At 42.3% G+C, this 18264-nt stretch overlaps 1 protein-coding gene across 1 annotated transcript in view; it reads left to right on the top strand.

Moving 5' to 3' along the window:
* IREB2 (iron responsive element binding protein 2) overlaps positions 1-17805 on the top strand; it is a 34995-nt gene extending 17190 nt beyond the window's left edge. Inside the window, exons 9-22 of the mRNA XM_072982195.2 lie at positions 447-618; positions 1410-1510; positions 3577-3693; positions 4422-4581; positions 6245-6380; positions 7581-7665; positions 8764-8920; positions 9510-9634; positions 11309-11413; positions 12680-12822; positions 13063-13210; positions 13332-13454; positions 14325-14510; positions 16117-17805. Of these exons, the coding sequence (XP_072838296.2) occupies positions 447-618; positions 1410-1510; positions 3577-3693; positions 4422-4581; positions 6245-6380; positions 7581-7665; positions 8764-8920; positions 9510-9634; positions 11309-11413; positions 12680-12822; positions 13063-13210; positions 13332-13454; positions 14325-14510; positions 16117-16227 (1869 nt within the window). The 3' untranslated portion in view covers positions 16228-17805. The remainder of the gene's footprint in view (positions 1-446; positions 619-1409; positions 1511-3576; positions 3694-4421; positions 4582-6244; positions 6381-7580; positions 7666-8763; positions 8921-9509; positions 9635-11308; positions 11414-12679; positions 12823-13062; positions 13211-13331; positions 13455-14324; positions 14511-16116) is intronic.
* The last annotated feature ends 459 nt before the right edge of the window (positions 17806-18264 follow it).

The raw sequence follows: 18264 nt of genomic DNA, 5'->3' as shown, positions 1-18264 counted from the left end.
AAAAAATGAGGATTGTGGTTTTTTTTCTCACATTACATGGACTTTCTAAGGCCTCCATCCTCAACGTCGGGTAACCAAAGGATGCCTATGGCCACGTTCATGGTTGGCAAGTGCATTTATGGTGGGGCAGATATTGGAAAAAGGCCAGGGCTTAGGAAGAGGTGCGCCTCCTTTGCATGCAGAAAGCGTCAGATTTAAGAAGAAGCTTTGGAGATCTACTGGCAGTGTGCTGCAACAATTTTGATGCGTAGTTTCATTGTCTAACCCATCTGGCAGAAGACCTCTTAGTGCAATCTCCATTGGCGTCGCCTGCTCTGCAGATCCTCACAGCCCTGTGCTTTTTTTCTTTGCAAAAGCTGTTTTATCATTTGAAGGTTTTTTGTGCTGTAGAAGTTCTCGCCCTGTATTATGCATCTATATATTAATGTATTGTTTTCCCCTCATAGCAATTAAGGCAAGCGGGAGTGTCTGGGAAATTTGTGGAGTTCTTTGGGCCTGGAGTTTCCCAGCTCTCCATAGGTGACCGGACAACAATAGCAAATATGTGTCCAGAATATGGTGCTATCCTGAGCTTTTTCCCTATAGATAATGTGACGCTAAAGCACTTAAGACAAACAGGTAAGATGGAAATGAAAAAGTTATCGGAAATGAAAAAGTTATCAAAACTTTCATACAGGAATTATTATCTAAAGTAGTATATTATTCCATATTGTTTTGATTTTTGGATCAAAAATTTCCCATACAACATGTTGTGGCGTTCAGTCACCATTGTATCTTCCTCCTGTGGTATATACTGGGAAATAGTTCATTGGGATCCCGTTTCATCTTCTTTTAATTATTTTGAGATGCTGCTGTTGGCCTTCAAGTAACTTTTTCCCAGCTAGAATGTGTGGGAAAATTTTAAGGGTGTTGCAGATCAATAAAAGGCATGCATTTTAATCTTCTTTTAGCAAATATATTTAAACTCTTGTTCCATAACTTAAACTTGTGCAAGGATTATGTCACTTGCAAGGCCAATTTTCACTGATTAAAACTTCCTTCTCCTGTCCCATGGACTTTCCAACTCCTGTCTAGAGATGAGTATGGACTGCCTCTAAGTTGGTGCCTGCTGGAGGAGTTGGGGCTGGGAAGTGCCAAACATCTGTTCATCTGAAAGATGAACCACTGGATTAGTGATTAGTGCCCATCTCTGCTCCCATGTAATCCCCTTCAACATGTGGAAGCCTTGAGAACTGCAAGACAGAAGGAGGAAGTCTTTTTATTATTGAACTGAATGCTGAATAATTTGAGCTTTTTGTTGTGCAGCTTCTGTTGAGCTATTCTGCTGAGTCTTCTCTCATCAGATAATTAGTTTTAATTATAATTACTCAGACAGTAGTTTCCGTAACTTTTTCACATGTTTTCCACAGGCTTTGATGAGGCTAAGCTTAAGTCCATGGAAGCATATCTTAAAACTGTGAAACTTTTTAGAAATTATGAAGTTTCAACTGAAGAACCAGAATATTCCCAGGTAATCACAAGATGGCCTTAGCCTCTTTTAAAATCTCTGTAGCTTCTATAGATTTAAGCCCTTTCTAAAACCCTTGCCTCCCCATCCAAAGGATGGGAGAGTTCTTATTTCAGCTGATTTTCTTCTGTTTTCTCACCCATAGCTATGTCCCCTGTCTGCTTCATCTACAGCATATTAATGCTTGGCAAACAAAAGCCCAGCAAATAACCTAGAGGGGCTTGAGACTTTGATTTAGGCCGTGAGAACTAGATCTGTAGCTAAACGGGGAAACCACTGGGTAGGGATTCAGCCTACCAAACTTTTGGAGAACCACTAGAGGGGCAGCTTTCATGGACTGACAGCTTTGCCATCATTCAGCTCCTCCTCCTCTGTACAGGAATGTCTCGCTTGATGACGTTCCAGCGAAATCACTGTAGAGCGAAAACATCAAACAAAATTAAAAAAACCATTGAAACGCATTGAAAACCGTTCAGTGCATTCCAATGGGCTGAATACTTGCTTGTCCAGCAAAGATCCTCCATACGGCGGCCATTCTCTGGTGCCTGTTAAGCGAAAAATCAGTCCTAAAAACAATGGGGGGCATTTTCTTCAGCCGGCAGCAATTTTGAAACCCGACGATCAGCAAACAGCTGTTTGCTGATCGTCGTAAACGGAAAATCGGTTCCCGAAGCAGGGAACCGATCATCGTGAAATGAAAAAAAACCATTTAAACCATCGTTTTGAGATTGCAAAAAGTTTAGCATTAAGCGGATTCGTCGTAGAGCGGGGTAATCGTCCAGTGGGGCACGGCTATAATTATCTCAGTCTTCTCCATCTGCAGAGAGAAACATTCCTGGAGCATGTTTGCCAGCTCCCAGGGACCAGAAGCCCTGATGATAAACTGCTACTTTGGCTTAAAAAGGCAATGTTATAAATATGACTTCAGTTACTCCTTCAAAATCTCATCTCTGGGTAGCATACAGGTTTCTGCAGTGCTTCCTTGGCACTCCCTTGTAAATGTTGGTATCCATATGCAAGTCTTGGTAGAGGTCTTGCTCGAAGGGGCATGGAGAGGGTTGTAGGAGTATTCACGCACAATGATCAGTCAGACTTGCTGACTTGTCTTGAACTCACAGCGCGGCCGGAGATGAGACAATGGAGAATTGGGAAGCTTCCTGTGACATAGGAATCAATCATGATTTGTTCCTCTAGTTATTTTGGAGTAACAGATCAAGGAGCAGAGTTCAGATTTCATGTGTAGCTGCCCATTTCTGGTTGTCTTCCCTGTTTATGCAAACAGAGGGGGCAAAATAGAACTGAACAACTCTATGCACTAATATGCTGCTTATTGAAAGTAAGTTACGAATAAGTGACTAATCCTGGCTTATTGTTATGTATGAATATATTATTTGCCAGCTGTTTCGTATTAAAAAACTAGCTAGTTCCCCCCCCCCCCCCCTTAGTTTTATTTACCTTCTATGTTAGTGCTAGTGAGTAAAACTAAGTATTGTAATATCAGATCTTCATGTTAATATTTAACTGAATTTTCTGGGAGACAAAGACCACATAATGTGTTGTCAAGGGGTTGTCTTCCATTTTGCTAGCTAAAAGAGGGATCATTCTAGTTTGCCTGCAAAAAGGTCAAAGGTCAAAGGTTATAAAGAGAAGCTTGCTAAAATACTCCAGCAGTCCACTGTTTTTGGAGGGAATATTTGACATAAATAATAACAATAACGTATTGCTGATGTCAAATGTTCCGGTCAAAATAGTAGACTACTGGAGGATATAAAGCTGGCCGGATAGCTCAGCGGTTTAAGTATATGGCTGCAGAGCCAGAGATTGGGAGTTTGATTCCCTGTGGTGCCTCCTGGGGGAAGAGCCAGCCTGGGTGGCCTTGGGCCAGCTGCACAGTCCCAGGGCTCCCCCAGAGGAAGGGAATGGTAATGCACTTCTGAGTATTCTGTACCTGGAAAAAACCCTGAAAAGGGAAGCTGTAAGTCAGACTTGACAACACATGATGATAGTTATTAGTAATAATAATAATATAAATTACATAATAATTACTGACAAAGTATGTTTCTCATCAGATTGTATGCATAAACCTGGGTTCTATCATGCCATACGTAAGTGGGCCCAAACGGGCACAAGACAGAGTTGCTGTTACGGACATGAAAAGCGATTTCGAGGCATGCTTAAATGAAAAGGTATGTACAATCGAAACGGAAAGGTACTGTTTAGATTTCCTGTTTTTTTTTAAATGAGGATGGTATATCTCTTCCTGGGATGTCAGGTGGAGGGAATCCACCTCCTTTCTTTGCTGTGTTTTGTTTTTTGAATTAGGTGCTTATCCATTGCGTTGACCGAAAATTATAGAGAGTATCGAAATGGCATCTCCTCATGCTGCTAGTTAAACACTCTAAAACAGTGTAGATCAGTGGTTTCCAACCTTGGATAACCCAGGTGTTCTTGGACAGCAATTCCCAGAAACCCCAGCCACCACAGATGGTGCCGAAATCTTCTGGGAGTTGCAGTCCAAGAACACCTGGGTTATCCGAGGTTGGAAACCACTGTTGTAGTCCATGAATATAAGCCTTGATTTGTTCTGCTGTTTGGGTCACTCCTCTTCTACCTTATAGGAATCCTGTAATATGTGGACTGGCCCTTGCTTGTTCCCATCAGTCACTTGGATGAGAAAGCTGTTGTGCAAGCTAAAGTATCCCGTGCAGATAATTGCAACCTCGCTTAGCGAAATAGTTAATGCTGAAAAGCCCGCTCTAAAATAGTTGCTCTAATTGGATTTTGGCTGCCTAGCCCCCTACCCCCAAGTCTTGTCTGTTAGAACAATTCTAATGGTTTCCCTTTTTACTTAAATACAGTTATGAGTATGTTATGTGGTTGATTATCTTTGCAATGATTTTTTTTTGTCTCATAGGTTGGTTTTAAAGGCTTTCAGATTCCGGTTGAAAAGCAAAATGATGTAGTGCCTGTTGAATATGAAGGAAATGAGTACAAGCTGTCTCATGGATCTGTGGTTATCGCCGCAGTCATCAGCTGTACAAACAACTGCAACCCCTCCGTGATGCTAGGAGCAGGTATGCTTTGAGTAGAGTCAGTAGTTTCAATCTCATGCTGTAACGCTAATCCTATGGACCAGTGGTTTCCCAGCCTTGGGTCCCCAGATGTTTTTGGACTAAAACTCCCAGAAGCCTTCGCTGTGCTGGCCACTGGTTGGCAACCCCTGCTATAAACCTAAGAGCAATCAAGCTGTCATCTTGTTGACGTCTGTGGTTGTCAAATTCCAAAACAAAGGAATTTGTTCCGATATAGACAACAGAAGCACTCTTTGCTTGGTGAGGATCAAATCCATGATGCCCTGTGGTATTGTAGGTGCAATCCTACTACATATGAATACAGTGGGGTCTTGACTTGAGAACTTAATCCGTATTGGAAGGCGGTTCTCAAGTCAAAAAGTTCTCAGGTCAAATCTGCATTTCCCATAGGAATGCCTTGAGAACCATTTGATCCGTATCTGCTCTTTTCCGTCCATAGAAACTAATGGGAAGCTGCTATTCCGCCTTCGACCACTAGAGGGGGATATTTTGTTTCTTTTTTTCTTAGGTCAAGAAAGGTTCAGGGAAGGCAGGGAAAATACAGTCCAGGCAGTCCAGTACCAGGCAGTCTGAAGACTGTCTCCCAATCCACTCTCTAAACGCTGGGAGGAGTGAGGAAGCAGACAGGCACCCTTTTCACTGGCCAACAGTTAACTGAAAGTTCAAATTTTGCACTTTCCCTGCCTCCCACGTGGTTTTTTTCAGTTCTTAACTCAAATCTAAGTATGTAAGTCAAGTCAGTATTTTCCTATGAGAGCGGTTCTTAAGTCAAAATGTTCTTAACTCAAGCCGTTCTTAAGTCAAGACCCCACTGTACTTGGAAAGTGTTTCATACAATAGTGTAAGATAATTACCCCAATACACTTTTAGAATGCTTGATAGATGAGTTGCACTGATCCAGATTCTTCATGGTGCTTAAGCATTATTACATTTCCATTGTGCAGCATCTGGCAGAGATAGCTATTCTTGAAGTCATGGCTTAGCTACTGTTGCTGCTACTGCACATGATCTGGGTGTTGCATTAACAACATCAGACGAAAAGTTTTGAGGACGACCTTGTGTCAGAGAAGCTGCGGGTTTGATCTCATTGAAAACACTTAAGATATTGGCTTGGTGGCTCAATGGTTGAGCTCCTAGAGAATTGGCACAATAGCTTTCTATTAGAATTTGTGAGAAGATTTGTTATCAAAGGAGAAAGAGGCACTTTGGCCACCATCTTCTCAACCCACAGCTGACAGCTTTTGGGGAGACTTCTAAAGATTCTTGCACGAACAACATCAGACTGAATGAAAACTGAATGGCAGATAGCTTGCTGGATCTTGCCCAATGTTTATCCAGTTTTTAGAGCTGCTTTTTATGGAAGCAAACCAGTGGTTCATCTCCTGTGTCCTGTTTGTTCTGACTGGTATCTGTCCTCTGGGAATCTCAGACAGAGATTTCTTTAGTCTGTGACTTGCAAACAGTGATTTGAACCCGAGGTCCTTCTGTGAGCAAAGACTGCCATCTTCATGGAATTGTGGCCTTCCTCCAGCATCTCTGACGGCTGTCATAATTCCTCCACATGGAACGTAAGCTTTGCTAAGTTAGATTGTGTAGAATGCTTTATTGTACAAATCATTTAACTTTCTTTTCCATTTTCCATTAGGTTTGTTGGCCAAAAAAGCCATTGAAGCTGGTCTTTCTGTCAAACCGTACATAAGAACTAGCTTATCCCCTGGCAGTGGAATGGTCACACATTATCTCAGTTCCAGTGGTGTCCTGCCATACCTCAATAAACTTGGGTACTGTTTCTTTGCTCAAATATGTAAAAGGTTTAAAGGTGGTTGTTCTCTAGAGCAGGGGTCCCCAACCCCCCCCCTCCAGTGCTGGTCTGTGGGCTTTACAGGACCAGGCCACGGAGATCTCCTGCCCCTCCCCCACGCATGTTGGGCATGGCGCACTCACACGCTTGTGCGGGTGAACGGGCGTGCTCCCGGATGGGCATGGCATTCATGCACGCCCCACTTACCTGCGAGTGCACCACATCACCCACGCATGTGAGCGAGCGCACCACCCCTGTCCACAAGCACGCCCAGTGTATGTGTGTAAGCATGCCATGCCTACCCGTGAATGCGCCATGCCCACCCATGAATGCAGGGGTGCCCCCCACCCCCTGAACCAATCTATGGTTCCGAAAAGGTTGGGGACTACTGCTGTAAAGCACAACACACTTAAAGAGCCATTCAGAAGCCCAATATCCATTTACAGATGCAGGAGGTGTAATGCAGGAACAGGAAGGCATGGTGTGGTGTGGTACTGTGTAGCTTGCCGGCTTCTTGGTATTGGCTTATTGAAACCATTTCTAGGCATCGTTCTAAAGTGAAACCATAATTCATAAATCCAGACTCAGACTAATTACTGCAAAGCCTATTTTAAAAATATTACATCACAATTCATGCCTACCTTAATCCCACAGATTATATGATGTGCTTTTAAAAATGCATCTATTTGTTCAGTGACAACCCTGTCAAAACACAGACATATGGAAGGAAAGACAGTTGTCTTGCTAGACCAGGTCGTATTATTTGCTCATTCAGCCCAGTATTACCTGTTTGGACTGGCAGCAGCTCCTGCGAAGGTCAGATAGAAAAAGGCACGTTTGTGACCACTGCCAGGTTGTTAATCTTTTTCTGACAAGGCCAGAGATTGAACCTGGAGCTTTTGGCCTGCAAAGTCTTTTCTACAGCTGAACTGTGACCGCACCGACATCCTTCCTGTTAAAACAGAGCCTCCCGTCCTGCCATGGGCCCACGAGATGCCCAGGTAGCTCAAGATTCCTGACCCTCCATTTCTGAGGTGGGAGTCTTGAAGCCTTAGCTGCAGAACAGCTCTTTCTGAACGATTCCATATATTTCAGGGAGACTTCATGGATTGAATTGTTGTGAAAATGGGAATGAAAAGGAATCCTCTAATAAATCAATAAATCTTGGTCTCCACCTTAGGTTTGAGGTCATTGGCTACGGATGTTCCACGTGTGTTGGGAATACAGCTCCTTTGCCAGAAGCTATTCAGAATGCAGTTATGCAGGTATGTTTAACGTCTGAGGCTTAACCAGGGTTTGATTCTCTTGACGAATCAGGAAAAGCGGAGTGTTCTGTTCAGTAGTACAGATTGTGCCTTTGGTGTGTTTCCTTGCTATTTAGGGTTTCAAATCACTTCTGGACAGTGGGCACTTCTCTGCACAGTGTGGGGAAAAGATGGATTTCTTTCCCTATTGTGGTCACTTGCCAGTTTAATCTTTTCTTTTTAATCTGCGTGGGAATCTGCATTACACCTAGAGGCACTAGAAATCCAAAGCATTCACGAAAGAGGATACAATATTAAAATGCATTCATTGTCATCTGCAGAACTGGAGGCCCATTGATTGATTGATTGATCGGTTGAACTTTTATACTGCCCCATTAGTGCACAGCACTATTCTGGGTGGTTTACAAAAAACAACAAGTTTAATACAAACCCCAACAAAATATAAAACAATGGGAAAAACCCTGCGTCAGCTCAGAAGGGGCAGAGAGTTAGAGCGGTGGAACAGGGGTGGAAAACTTCAAAAGAGGCTGCTTCTAAAAGCCTCCCAAAAGAGGAGCATCTTCAGCAGCAGGAAGAAAGGCATAGCTCCACAGGGAGGGGGCCACCGCGGAGAAGGCCTGATTTTTTGTGTGAAAGAATTCCTGGCCTTCTTCAACGTAGCCACGCAGAGGAGCCTACTTTGAGAGGATCTGATGGCAGAATAAACTTTAGGGAAAGAGGCTCCGATCGATAACGTGGCGTTTTGTTTCACTGCAAATTCTGGTGAGAGAGGGGGGGGAAGTTTTGGAACAAAAGAAGGGGGAATAAGCATTCTTGGCCCAATTCCAGCTGCTCGTATTCCCAGTTGTAATAGACATATTTCATAATGGGATGTTCATACAGGCCGTCTTACCCCTGAACTGTTCATTCAGTGAATCAGCTCCAGTTGGGGGACTAGCTATTGGATTTAGGTTGTATTTGCAAGAGAGCCGCCTTGTTCAAGAGTGCCTTCATCTTTTGAAAATGGCCGCTAATAAACCTCCCTTCCCGAAAGGAGAATTCAAGCAAACCATGACAGTTCAGAGAGCGCAGAGAAACCGTCTCCTTCCTCCCTTTCAGGGTGACTTGGTCGCTTGCGGGGTTTTGTCGGGGAACAAAAACTTTGAAGGCCGTCTCTGCAGTTGCGTCCGTGCCAACTACCTCGCCTCTCCGCCTCTGGTGGTGGCTTATGCGATAGCGGGAACTGTGAACATTGATTTCCAGACTGAGCCGTTAGGTAACTACCTGCCTGTTTGCTATTGAATTGCAACCTTGTGTTTCCACCTGTCGTACTCTAGCCACACCCTTCTTGTTTACGAGCAGCAGTTCAACGATGGGGAGATCGTGGGTGGTTGGGTGGGAACGAGGGACATCCAGTGTTACTGGACAATTGTATCATTTAGCCCTAGCCAATATAGCCAATTCTGAATGATGATGGCCGTTACAGTCTAATAACATCTGGAGAGACAAATATTCTCGACACCCTTGACCCAGTCTCTCATACACTTTTTGGCCTAGCTTTTGCAGTCCTTAAAATCCCTGCTCTGCCTTTTGGTATTTCTAGCATGAAAACAAAGCTAACCATTGCAAACGTGTTCTGCGACTTCTATATAAAATGATAGCTGGCGGGGAAGTGTGTTTAATTTCTCCTGTTCTTTCCAGAGTACATGTAAATTACTGGAAGTACATGTAAATTATGTGTATTACTTACAGGAGAAGTCTTTGAGAATTTGTAGTACTTTATAAAAAGACTACAAATTTTGTATGTTGTATGTGGAGCTTCTGCTGATTAACCATGGTTGCCCGTGGGCAAAACTTCTTCCTAGGGATCAATCCTGATGGTAAAGAACTCTTTTTGCATGATATTTGGCCCACACGGGAAGAACTTCAGCAGGTGGAAGAAGAGTTAGTAATAGCATCTATGTTCAAAGAGCTGAAGGAAAAAATGGAGGTAATTTGTCATTAAGTAATTAGAACTCTGATTTTTTAAAAAAATTGATTGATTTCAAAACATTTCTATGTTAATATGCCTTCAAGTTGCTTCCAGTTTAGGGCCTATGAATTAGTGATTTCCAGAAGGTTGCAGGATAAATAAATCTGCTCACGTCTTCCAAATCAAACACTGTGGTCCTCTTACTGGAGCTAATCCATCTCACATTCATTCTTCCTCCTTTCTTACTTGCTTCAGCTTTTCCCAACATCATTGCCTTTTATTGTCTTTTCACAATATGCCCAAAGTATGATAGCTTCTGATGGTTGTTGTGGGTTTTTCGGGTTCTTTGACCGTGTTCTGAAGGTTGTTCTTCCTGATGTTTCGCCAGTCTCTGTGGCCGGCATCTTCAGAGGACATCTTGAGAGCACAAAGTGCTGTCCTCTGAAGATGCCCATGGCCACAGAGACTGGCGAAACGTCAGGAAGAACAACCTTCAGAACATGGCCAAGGAACCTGAAAAACCCACAACAACCATTAGATCTAGGCCATGAAAGGCTTCAAGAATATATGAAAGCTTCTGTACAGTCATTTTAACTTTTAGAGAGAGTTCAGGTTTGATTTGATCTCATGCCCATGTATTTGTTTTTCTGGCAGTGCATTAAAATTCTCCTCCATCACGACCTTTTGAATGAATCAGGTTTTTTTTTCCTCTCAGTTTTCTTCACTATTCAGCTTTCAGATCCATACATAGTAATTGGAAACACCATACTACATGTGATTTTAGCCTTAAGGTTCTTTTCTAATTCCTTCATAGTGCGTTTCTACACCACTGTTCCTTTTTTTAAAAAAAAAAAGCTCAAAAGTAGTGTACATTGAAAACAAATGCAATGAAACAAATAGCTGAAAACAGTATAAAAATGGTGAAATCCATTAAAAATACCCTGGTACCCCGGACTAATTGGTTTCGTTTACAATTAAATACCTTTCCCGTGTTTTGTACATCAATTTGGGCATCACATTTGTAGCAGAAAATGCTATATCTAAATATATCACAGGCAGAATGTCTCCTGCTAGCATCTAATACCTCTAAAGGACGACTCTGTAGAAGAGGAGTATTAATGGTGAAATCATTGTGTATTATACATGTTTGTTCCTAATGTGTTATATTGATAATCTGATTTTCCTCCAACAAGTACTTGTGTATGTGATTCCTCATCTTTCCCATTTTGGCTTCACAGCAAAAAAGAAAGCTTTGAGGTTTCTTAGGCTGAGATGTTATTCAGTAAACTTACTGACTGAAAGGAGATTTGAACTCAGATCTCCTCAGTCCTAGTCCAGTTTCATAACTATTGTACAGCAGTGACTGTCCTCCTTAACTGATGGCTTGTTGTGTCAAGGCAGATTTTTTTAAAAAAATTGTTGGTCCATATTCTGAAATTGGCTCATTCCTTCTGTAATGATTTTTGGTAGAGAGAAGCAGGGAAGAAATGTGGAAGAATTAAAAAGGAACAGCCATTTTGGGGGGAAAAGAGTCTTCATTTTGTATTGGGTTTTTTTTGTTTTGTTTTCAAGGGCATTATTGTCCAGGAACAGGAATTTTGGATATGAGAAAGGGAAACAGTGGCTGGAAATGAAGTTTTTAAGTGATTTGTATTACAAATCCTCTCCTCTGTTTTTTCTCTTTCCCCCCAGAAAGGAAATAAGCGATGGAATTCTCTGGAAGCGCCTGAATCAGTTTTATTTACCTGGGATTCCAAATCTACTTACATCCGATGTCCTTCATTTTTTGATAAACTTGTAAGCATGTCAATGCCAGATAGCTGTGCTTTGGTTATACTGAATCTCAGCAATGCAGTGCTTGTAGGTTTCTCAGACATATCTTATTGTCTGTAGAAGAAGGCACTTCTTTGAAGGTGGGCTGATTTTAGGCTTAAGGTATCTGCTTTAGATTTTATTCTCCACTAGGTCCAAAAACATATATATGGAACAAAGAGCCTAAGAATTTGTTTCAAATCCCAGAAATAAATCAAGCTTAGTTTTAGACAAAAATCCATTCCTTCTTATTCCAAGCTTCCTTCATTTCAGAACTATAATTTAGGGCCTGGGGGATTTCTTTTGTGTTTATATTGTTATGAGTTTTAAAAATCTATGTTCATCTACTTCAGATCACACAGATATCTACCAGTAGATCAAGATCTACATTCTTCTCCTGACCCTGTTTTACTAGAAAGATGGATGAATGGTTTGATTGAATCAAAAATATGGCTGCACCTTTAAATTCTTAATTCTATTATTCATATATTTTCATTTTTGAAAAGAAATAATAGAATCACAATCATGGAATTGGAAGGCCATTGAGTCCAACCCCCTGCTCATTGCACAAATGCAAATCAAAGTACATCATACAGATGCTTGTCAGTTTTGTGGGTCCCAATATGTTTGTGAGTCCATATAAGATTTAATCTGACTTATTGTTGTCATCGAAGCTACCAACATGAATTTGACCCAACTCCGGGAGGTAATGGAAGACAGGAGGGCCCGGCATGCTCTGATCCATGGGGTCACGAAGAGTCGGACACGACTAAACAACAACAACTGTAGGGTTGCATGTGAATGTATTTTGTGCTGTTGTGTTATGTCGGAATTTTGTAAGGAGTTTACATGGAGTTTTAGCAGAATGATGCACTGTCTGGATAGCACTCTGGTGATTTTGTTGCACATGCAATGACAATAAAGTGTTATTCTATTCTATTCTATGTTTGTAAGTAACCAGTGGAGATGGGCACAAGCCACCGGCTCAGTGGTCGGGCCTCCAGCTGCACGGCTGTTCTGTGGGCACCCCAGCTTTCCATCCCCACCTCTTCCAGTGGATCCTGCCTCTTGAGTGGGCTTCTGTTGGAGGAGGCAGGGCTAGGCAGCCTGCCCACCCACGGAACAGCTGTGCGGCCGGAGGGCCAGACTGGCATGAAACGCCGAACTGTGGCTTGTGCCCGTCTCTAATAATCAGCCAAGGAAGAGGTTTGTCCAGTTGATCTATTTCCGTTCATGTATTTCACCCAACAGGCCAAAGAGCCACCTCCGCCCCAGTCAATTGAAAACGCACATGTCTTGTTATATTTGGGAGACAGCGTCACGACAGACCACATCTCGCCTGCTGGAAGCATTGCTAGGGGCAGTGCTGCAGCCAGATACTTGACAAATAAAGGGTGAGGAGGTTTTTTCTTTTGGGTGTGTATGTGTGTGTGTATTGAGCTGTGGTATCAATATATTATGGGAAGAGAATGGCTTTGGTGCCTTCTATTTACATAAAACTGGCACGTTCTGTCCAGAACTGAGATCTGTATTCTATGGCTATCAGAGGAATGCCTTTTAAACGTGATAGGAATGGACAGAATCCACTTCCAAGTGGCCTGTAGGTTTTGACGCTTTTCTTTGATATCTCGTAGTCTCACACCCCGTGAATTCAATTCCTACGGAGCTCGGCGAGGCAATGACGCTGTGATGACAAGAGGCACCTTTGCGAACATCAAGCTTTTAAATAAGTTCATTGGGAAACCAGCTCCTAAAACAATCCATTTTCCAACCGGACAGACGGTGAGGAAAATTACCTGTATAAACCAAGCCATTATTGGACATCTGCCTATGAGGGATGTCTTGGGACTTCTCTCCTGTCTTTCTCTCTCTCTCATTTTCTCTCTCTCTCTTCTCATTGCAGCTGGATGTGTTTGATGCCGCTGAATTGTATCGGAAGGAGAATATCCCTCTGATCATCTTGGCTGGTGCAAAGTATGGCCAGGGCAGTTCCAGAGACTGGGTTGCAAAAGGACCTTTTTTACTGGTATATGAGCCTAACATTAACTTGGTTGCATTCTGACCTTCTGGAAGTGTTCATTATTTCAATCTGCTCAGTTCCTGTTAGATCCTTTTTGATTTTTTTTAGAATCTGCCTCTCTCTCAAAAATGCAGGTATTAGTCTTTCACTCTTGTCAGTTTAGTTCTTAAATGAGAACCACAATTATAAGATTAGGGTCCTTCTGATCAATTATTTAATGTAGACCTGTCTTATTGAGGGACCAAATTATTCTTCTGAATGGGCCACTTTATGTTATTTATGGGGTAATCATCTAGTTGAACTCTCTGTTTCTACAACAGTGACTGCTTACATTTTAACATATTTACTTATTTATTTACTTATTTGAAATATTTTATTTGAAATATTACCCTGCCTAGTGTAAGGGTAATATTTCAAAGCTAAGAAAAGTAAGTATGCAAACATTTAAAAAGAATCAAATAACTACGATATGAAAACAGTAAACAAAATCATTACAAAAAACACATTCAGAGCAACAAGGCACACACAAATCCATATAAAAACACCACCCAGTGGGAGGGAGTTCCAGAGACTGGGGGCCGCCACAGAGAAGGCCCTCTCCTATGTCTCCATCAAACACACCCGTGAATGTGGTGGGACCCAGAGAAAAGCTTTTTCTTATGATCTTAACACTCGAGCAGGCTCATCAAGGGCGACGTGGTCCTCGAGATAGCTTGGGCCAGGCCATTTAGGGCTTTATCGATTAGAACCATGAAATCTCCAGCTCATTCTCCAGTTCATTGAAATTGCAGGAAAACACAAATCCCCTTGTATTTCACATTGGGGACACCTTAGACAGCTAGACCTCATCAAAATCTGATCTATTTGTTTCCGCAGGGCGTGAGAGCCGTTATTGCTGAAAGCTATGAGAAGATCCATAAAGGTCATTTGATTGGAATGGGTGTCGCTCCTCTTCAGTTTCTCCCTGGGGAGAACGTGCAAGTTTTGGGCCTGACGGGCAGAGAACAGTTTTCTGTCTCATTTCCTCAAGAGCTAACCCCAGGAATCACCGTCAATGTAAAGGTACCGGAGACTTTATTTCCATCAATGGGGGCTTGTAATATCTAAATCTATTTTTTTGTTTCCTTTTTAAAAACAAGTTTTAAATCCCGTCCTTCGTGAAACTGCCACCAGAAAGGTACAGCGGCATATATGCTGCACAGTCGTTCCATATGATTTTATGCTTACATCGGATGGTTTTAGAGAGGTGCGGTAGAGTTGGAAACTCAGCAGTGCAAGAGACTTCAATGTTTTAGAGTTTTTAAGACAATCTAAAAGCTGCTGTATCCCATTAAGAAAGCTTATGAGCTCAGCAGGAGCTGAAAGAGAACGGGAAGGTTTGGTCTCATGGTTAGGGATGGGCAGGAGCTGCTGATTCGTCACGGTTAGTTTCCCGGCTGAACAGCTGATCTGCAGTTTGGTGCCCCACGGCAGTGCCTGATGATGTGGGGGGTGTTGCCCGCTGGAGGGCGCAGGGTGCCAAACCGTGGATCTGCTGTTTGTCCAGGAAAGGGATCGCGCCAAACTACCGAACCGGTGCTTCGTGCCCTTCTCTACTCACGATCATTTGAGTGGTGGAAAATCTAAGCCGCCCCGAGTAGACATGGTCTAGAGGGGCGGGGTAAAAATCAAATAAATAAATAAAAATAAAATAAATAATGAGGGCTGCTTCCTGCATTTGATAAGGAGCATCCTAATAGCTGTACAGAGACAAGGGACAGCATCTGTATCAGACAAATTTGGGAGGCAGCAGAATGTAGGGATATAACATCTGACCTATCTGGAGGGGTTCTCCTTTTTGTTGATCAACATGGCATCTGCAAGACATTTTCTCCCCTTGGCATGGCAGAAAGAAGTGAGTGTTGTCCAGTGGCATTATTCTGTTGTGCATCTTCCCTCTCCTCATTTCCTTGGAGTTCCTTCAAAAGAACTTTCAAATGTTTGATGCCGATCAGCATGATGGGAGAGGCATGCATTTGGATGGCCCATTTCAGCCTCAGAAACATCTTAAGGATGTATAGCATTAACCCCATGTGTATCCCCCACCCCATACTAGAGCAGAGTATTGAAACCAGCAGAACCTAACATTGCTTGTGGCCAACGTGTCCCATCCATTTGAGCAATTTTACCTTAGTTGGGGATGGAGCCCATAGTTTGCAATCTGAAGGAGAAAAGAATTGAATTTGTCAGAAAGGTGACTTTACATATTAGTTAGGGTTTTTTTTTATGACTGTACTTTTGGATTTCATAGCTTGTAGTGGGATTTTTTAGAGGAAATTATATGAATCACAACTTTGAGGATCATAGTAATCCTACATTCCTGTTGAGAGGCAGATCACATGCATACCCTTAAATACTCTGTGCTTTTCACAGCTTTGGCTTTTTCTATTAAGTGTTTGGCTTTCCTGGATACTGTTTTTAAGTGCTATAAAATCATGTCCAACATACGATGATCCAGTGAATTGATTACCCTGAAATAATGCGAACAGGGCACCTGCAACTTAAATGATGGAGTATGAGCAACTCATTCTGTTGCTTCTGTGAATAGAGTCCAAAATTTAAGTAGTTTAGAGACATTTGACTACATCACAGTCCTAATTGTTCCTTTGATCTTTCCTTCTTTTTCAAGACAAATACAGGTAAAGTATTCCCTGTGCTCGCCTCCTTTGACAGTGATGTTGAAATAACATTATATAAACATGGCGGGATTCTGAACTACATGGTTCGAAAGCTCTTGTAGAGCCCTCTGTTCATATACCCTGGGGATTGTGCAGACGTGGCCAAGCCCCCGACGGCTTCCACAGACCTCTGCTGCGCGCAGATACTTCGTCCATGGACTGTAAAAGATTGTGAATTGTTGTAGTGACCGCAGCAAGATCTTGTTGGATTTTTTTTAAAAAAAATAATAATAATATTCGAATGGTGCTATATTGACATTGCTGAAAATTTAACGTGTGTGTTCTGGAAGAGAGTCTGTAAGTATGGGGAAAGAAGGGGGGGAGGTATCGTAGACCGTTTTGTAAATAAATGATGTGAAACCATGAAAATGAATTGTGAAAAATTTTAAGCCGGAGGACAGCTTTTAGCAGTTACTTCCCCCCACCCCTTAGTTTTGGCACCTTTCAACTTCCTGTTTCTCTCTGTTCCTTTGAGGGCATCAATCACATCATGTGGCCTGGGATTTTAAAGGTGGGAAGTTTCCTTTTTGTTCAAGAATTCAGGTTCCCAAACTCAAAAGCTGGCCATGGAGTAAGGGAGCCCACCATGGTGTGTGTGTATGTGTGTGTGTATACACACACATACACACACATACATACACACTCTGCGACAATCTTCCCCAAGCTGACGGGCCATGCTGCAACTCTCACCATCCCACCCATGGCCCCCAGCTAGCTGAAGATGATGGGAGTTATCTCATGAGGTTGGAGAATCTTGAGCGAATTGTTTGCTCCGAAGATCGTTAGCCTGAAAAAGCATCCCTTTTTGAAAAAAATAATAATACTAATGGGTGCAAATAAGTAAGACTGCTGTAGGAATGCAGCTGTTGTTCCATCCAAAACTCTACCCGAGCTTAGGATGAGAAGCCGGTGTGAACTCTAGCTGGGTTAACCTGGTTCTTTGCTTAAACCAGCAGTCATTTTATTCAGATTGCTTTGGGCAGTGGAGAGACGAAAGGCAGCCAATTGCCCCAGCTGTCACTGGCAGGAGGGAGTGCCAGCAACAGGTTTCAGCTTGCTCTGTTTTCATTTGTCTCGGTTTACCACATGGGGCGTAAAGTAGTCTGTATATAGCCATCTAAGTGGCCGAAGCAGCCTTGTGCTTCTTTTAACCAGACAGGCGATCGATCTGTTCTTCAAAATGTGTGCATTTTAGCCCAAGCTGCCTATTATAACAGTGCCATCAGGTTGCTGACATGGTGTATATTCTGTCGCAATTACTGGAGGATAAAATTTCCTTGCCATTATTGGGTATATTCTGCATCCCAGCAGGGGACGCGAGGAAACTGGTGGATATTCATTAGGTTTTATGAAGTTCTTTCTTAAGTACTCTGTACCTTGTAAAAATGGTTTTTCTTTGTGACATGGCCTGTGGCAATTTACAGTTTTTAAAAAAAAACCAACCTGTAATTAAGGATTGACTCGTTCACCAGATGTATGCAGTAATTTTGGTTCTGCCGTATAAGGATTTTTTTTTTTTGCTGCAGGAAATGTTCTTGGTAATTAAAAAGTCAATTTCAGCTATTGTACATGGAGCAGTTACCTCATGTAAAAGAATATGTGATGTACTTCTAGTTAATATTATACCACATAAGGATTTATTGAGGTCTGATGGTAAATTTAATTTGGAAATTTTAAGTTTGGTGTGGGAGGCGGGGGACTCAAATAATGAGACCCACGGCTGAGTGGCAACGCTGAAGTTTTGATTTGAAACAAAAGCCATCTCTGTGTAAACCCTTTGAGCCCCACTTACTCTCAGGTAGGGAGTGTATTCTAAAGTCTTTTATCTCCAGTTCTACAGGATACGATAACATTTCAATCCAGCACATTTGAAGGGCCTGCTTCATCCTTGAAGGCAAAAGCTGTTCTTGATTTACTGTCAGTACGTTGACATAGGTCTCATCTCTGTTAATGTTTGAACAGCATGCATGGAGATGCAATTCTTTAAGCAGCTCAAATTCATTGTCCTAGACTTGGCTGTGTTCTCCTGTGCAGTGAGGATCAGGGACAGGAAAGGAGTACAGTAGGATTCCTGTATCTGCTGAGGATTGGTACCAAGC

This window comes from Pogona vitticeps, chromosome 12, assembly GCF_051106095.1.
Source record: "Pogona vitticeps strain Pit_001003342236 chromosome 12, PviZW2.1, whole genome shotgun sequence".
NCBI lineage: Eukaryota > Metazoa > Chordata > Lepidosauria > Squamata > Agamidae > Pogona > Pogona vitticeps.
Note: the sequence above shows the minus strand (reverse complement) of the source record. Positions and strands in the feature narration are given on the sequence as shown.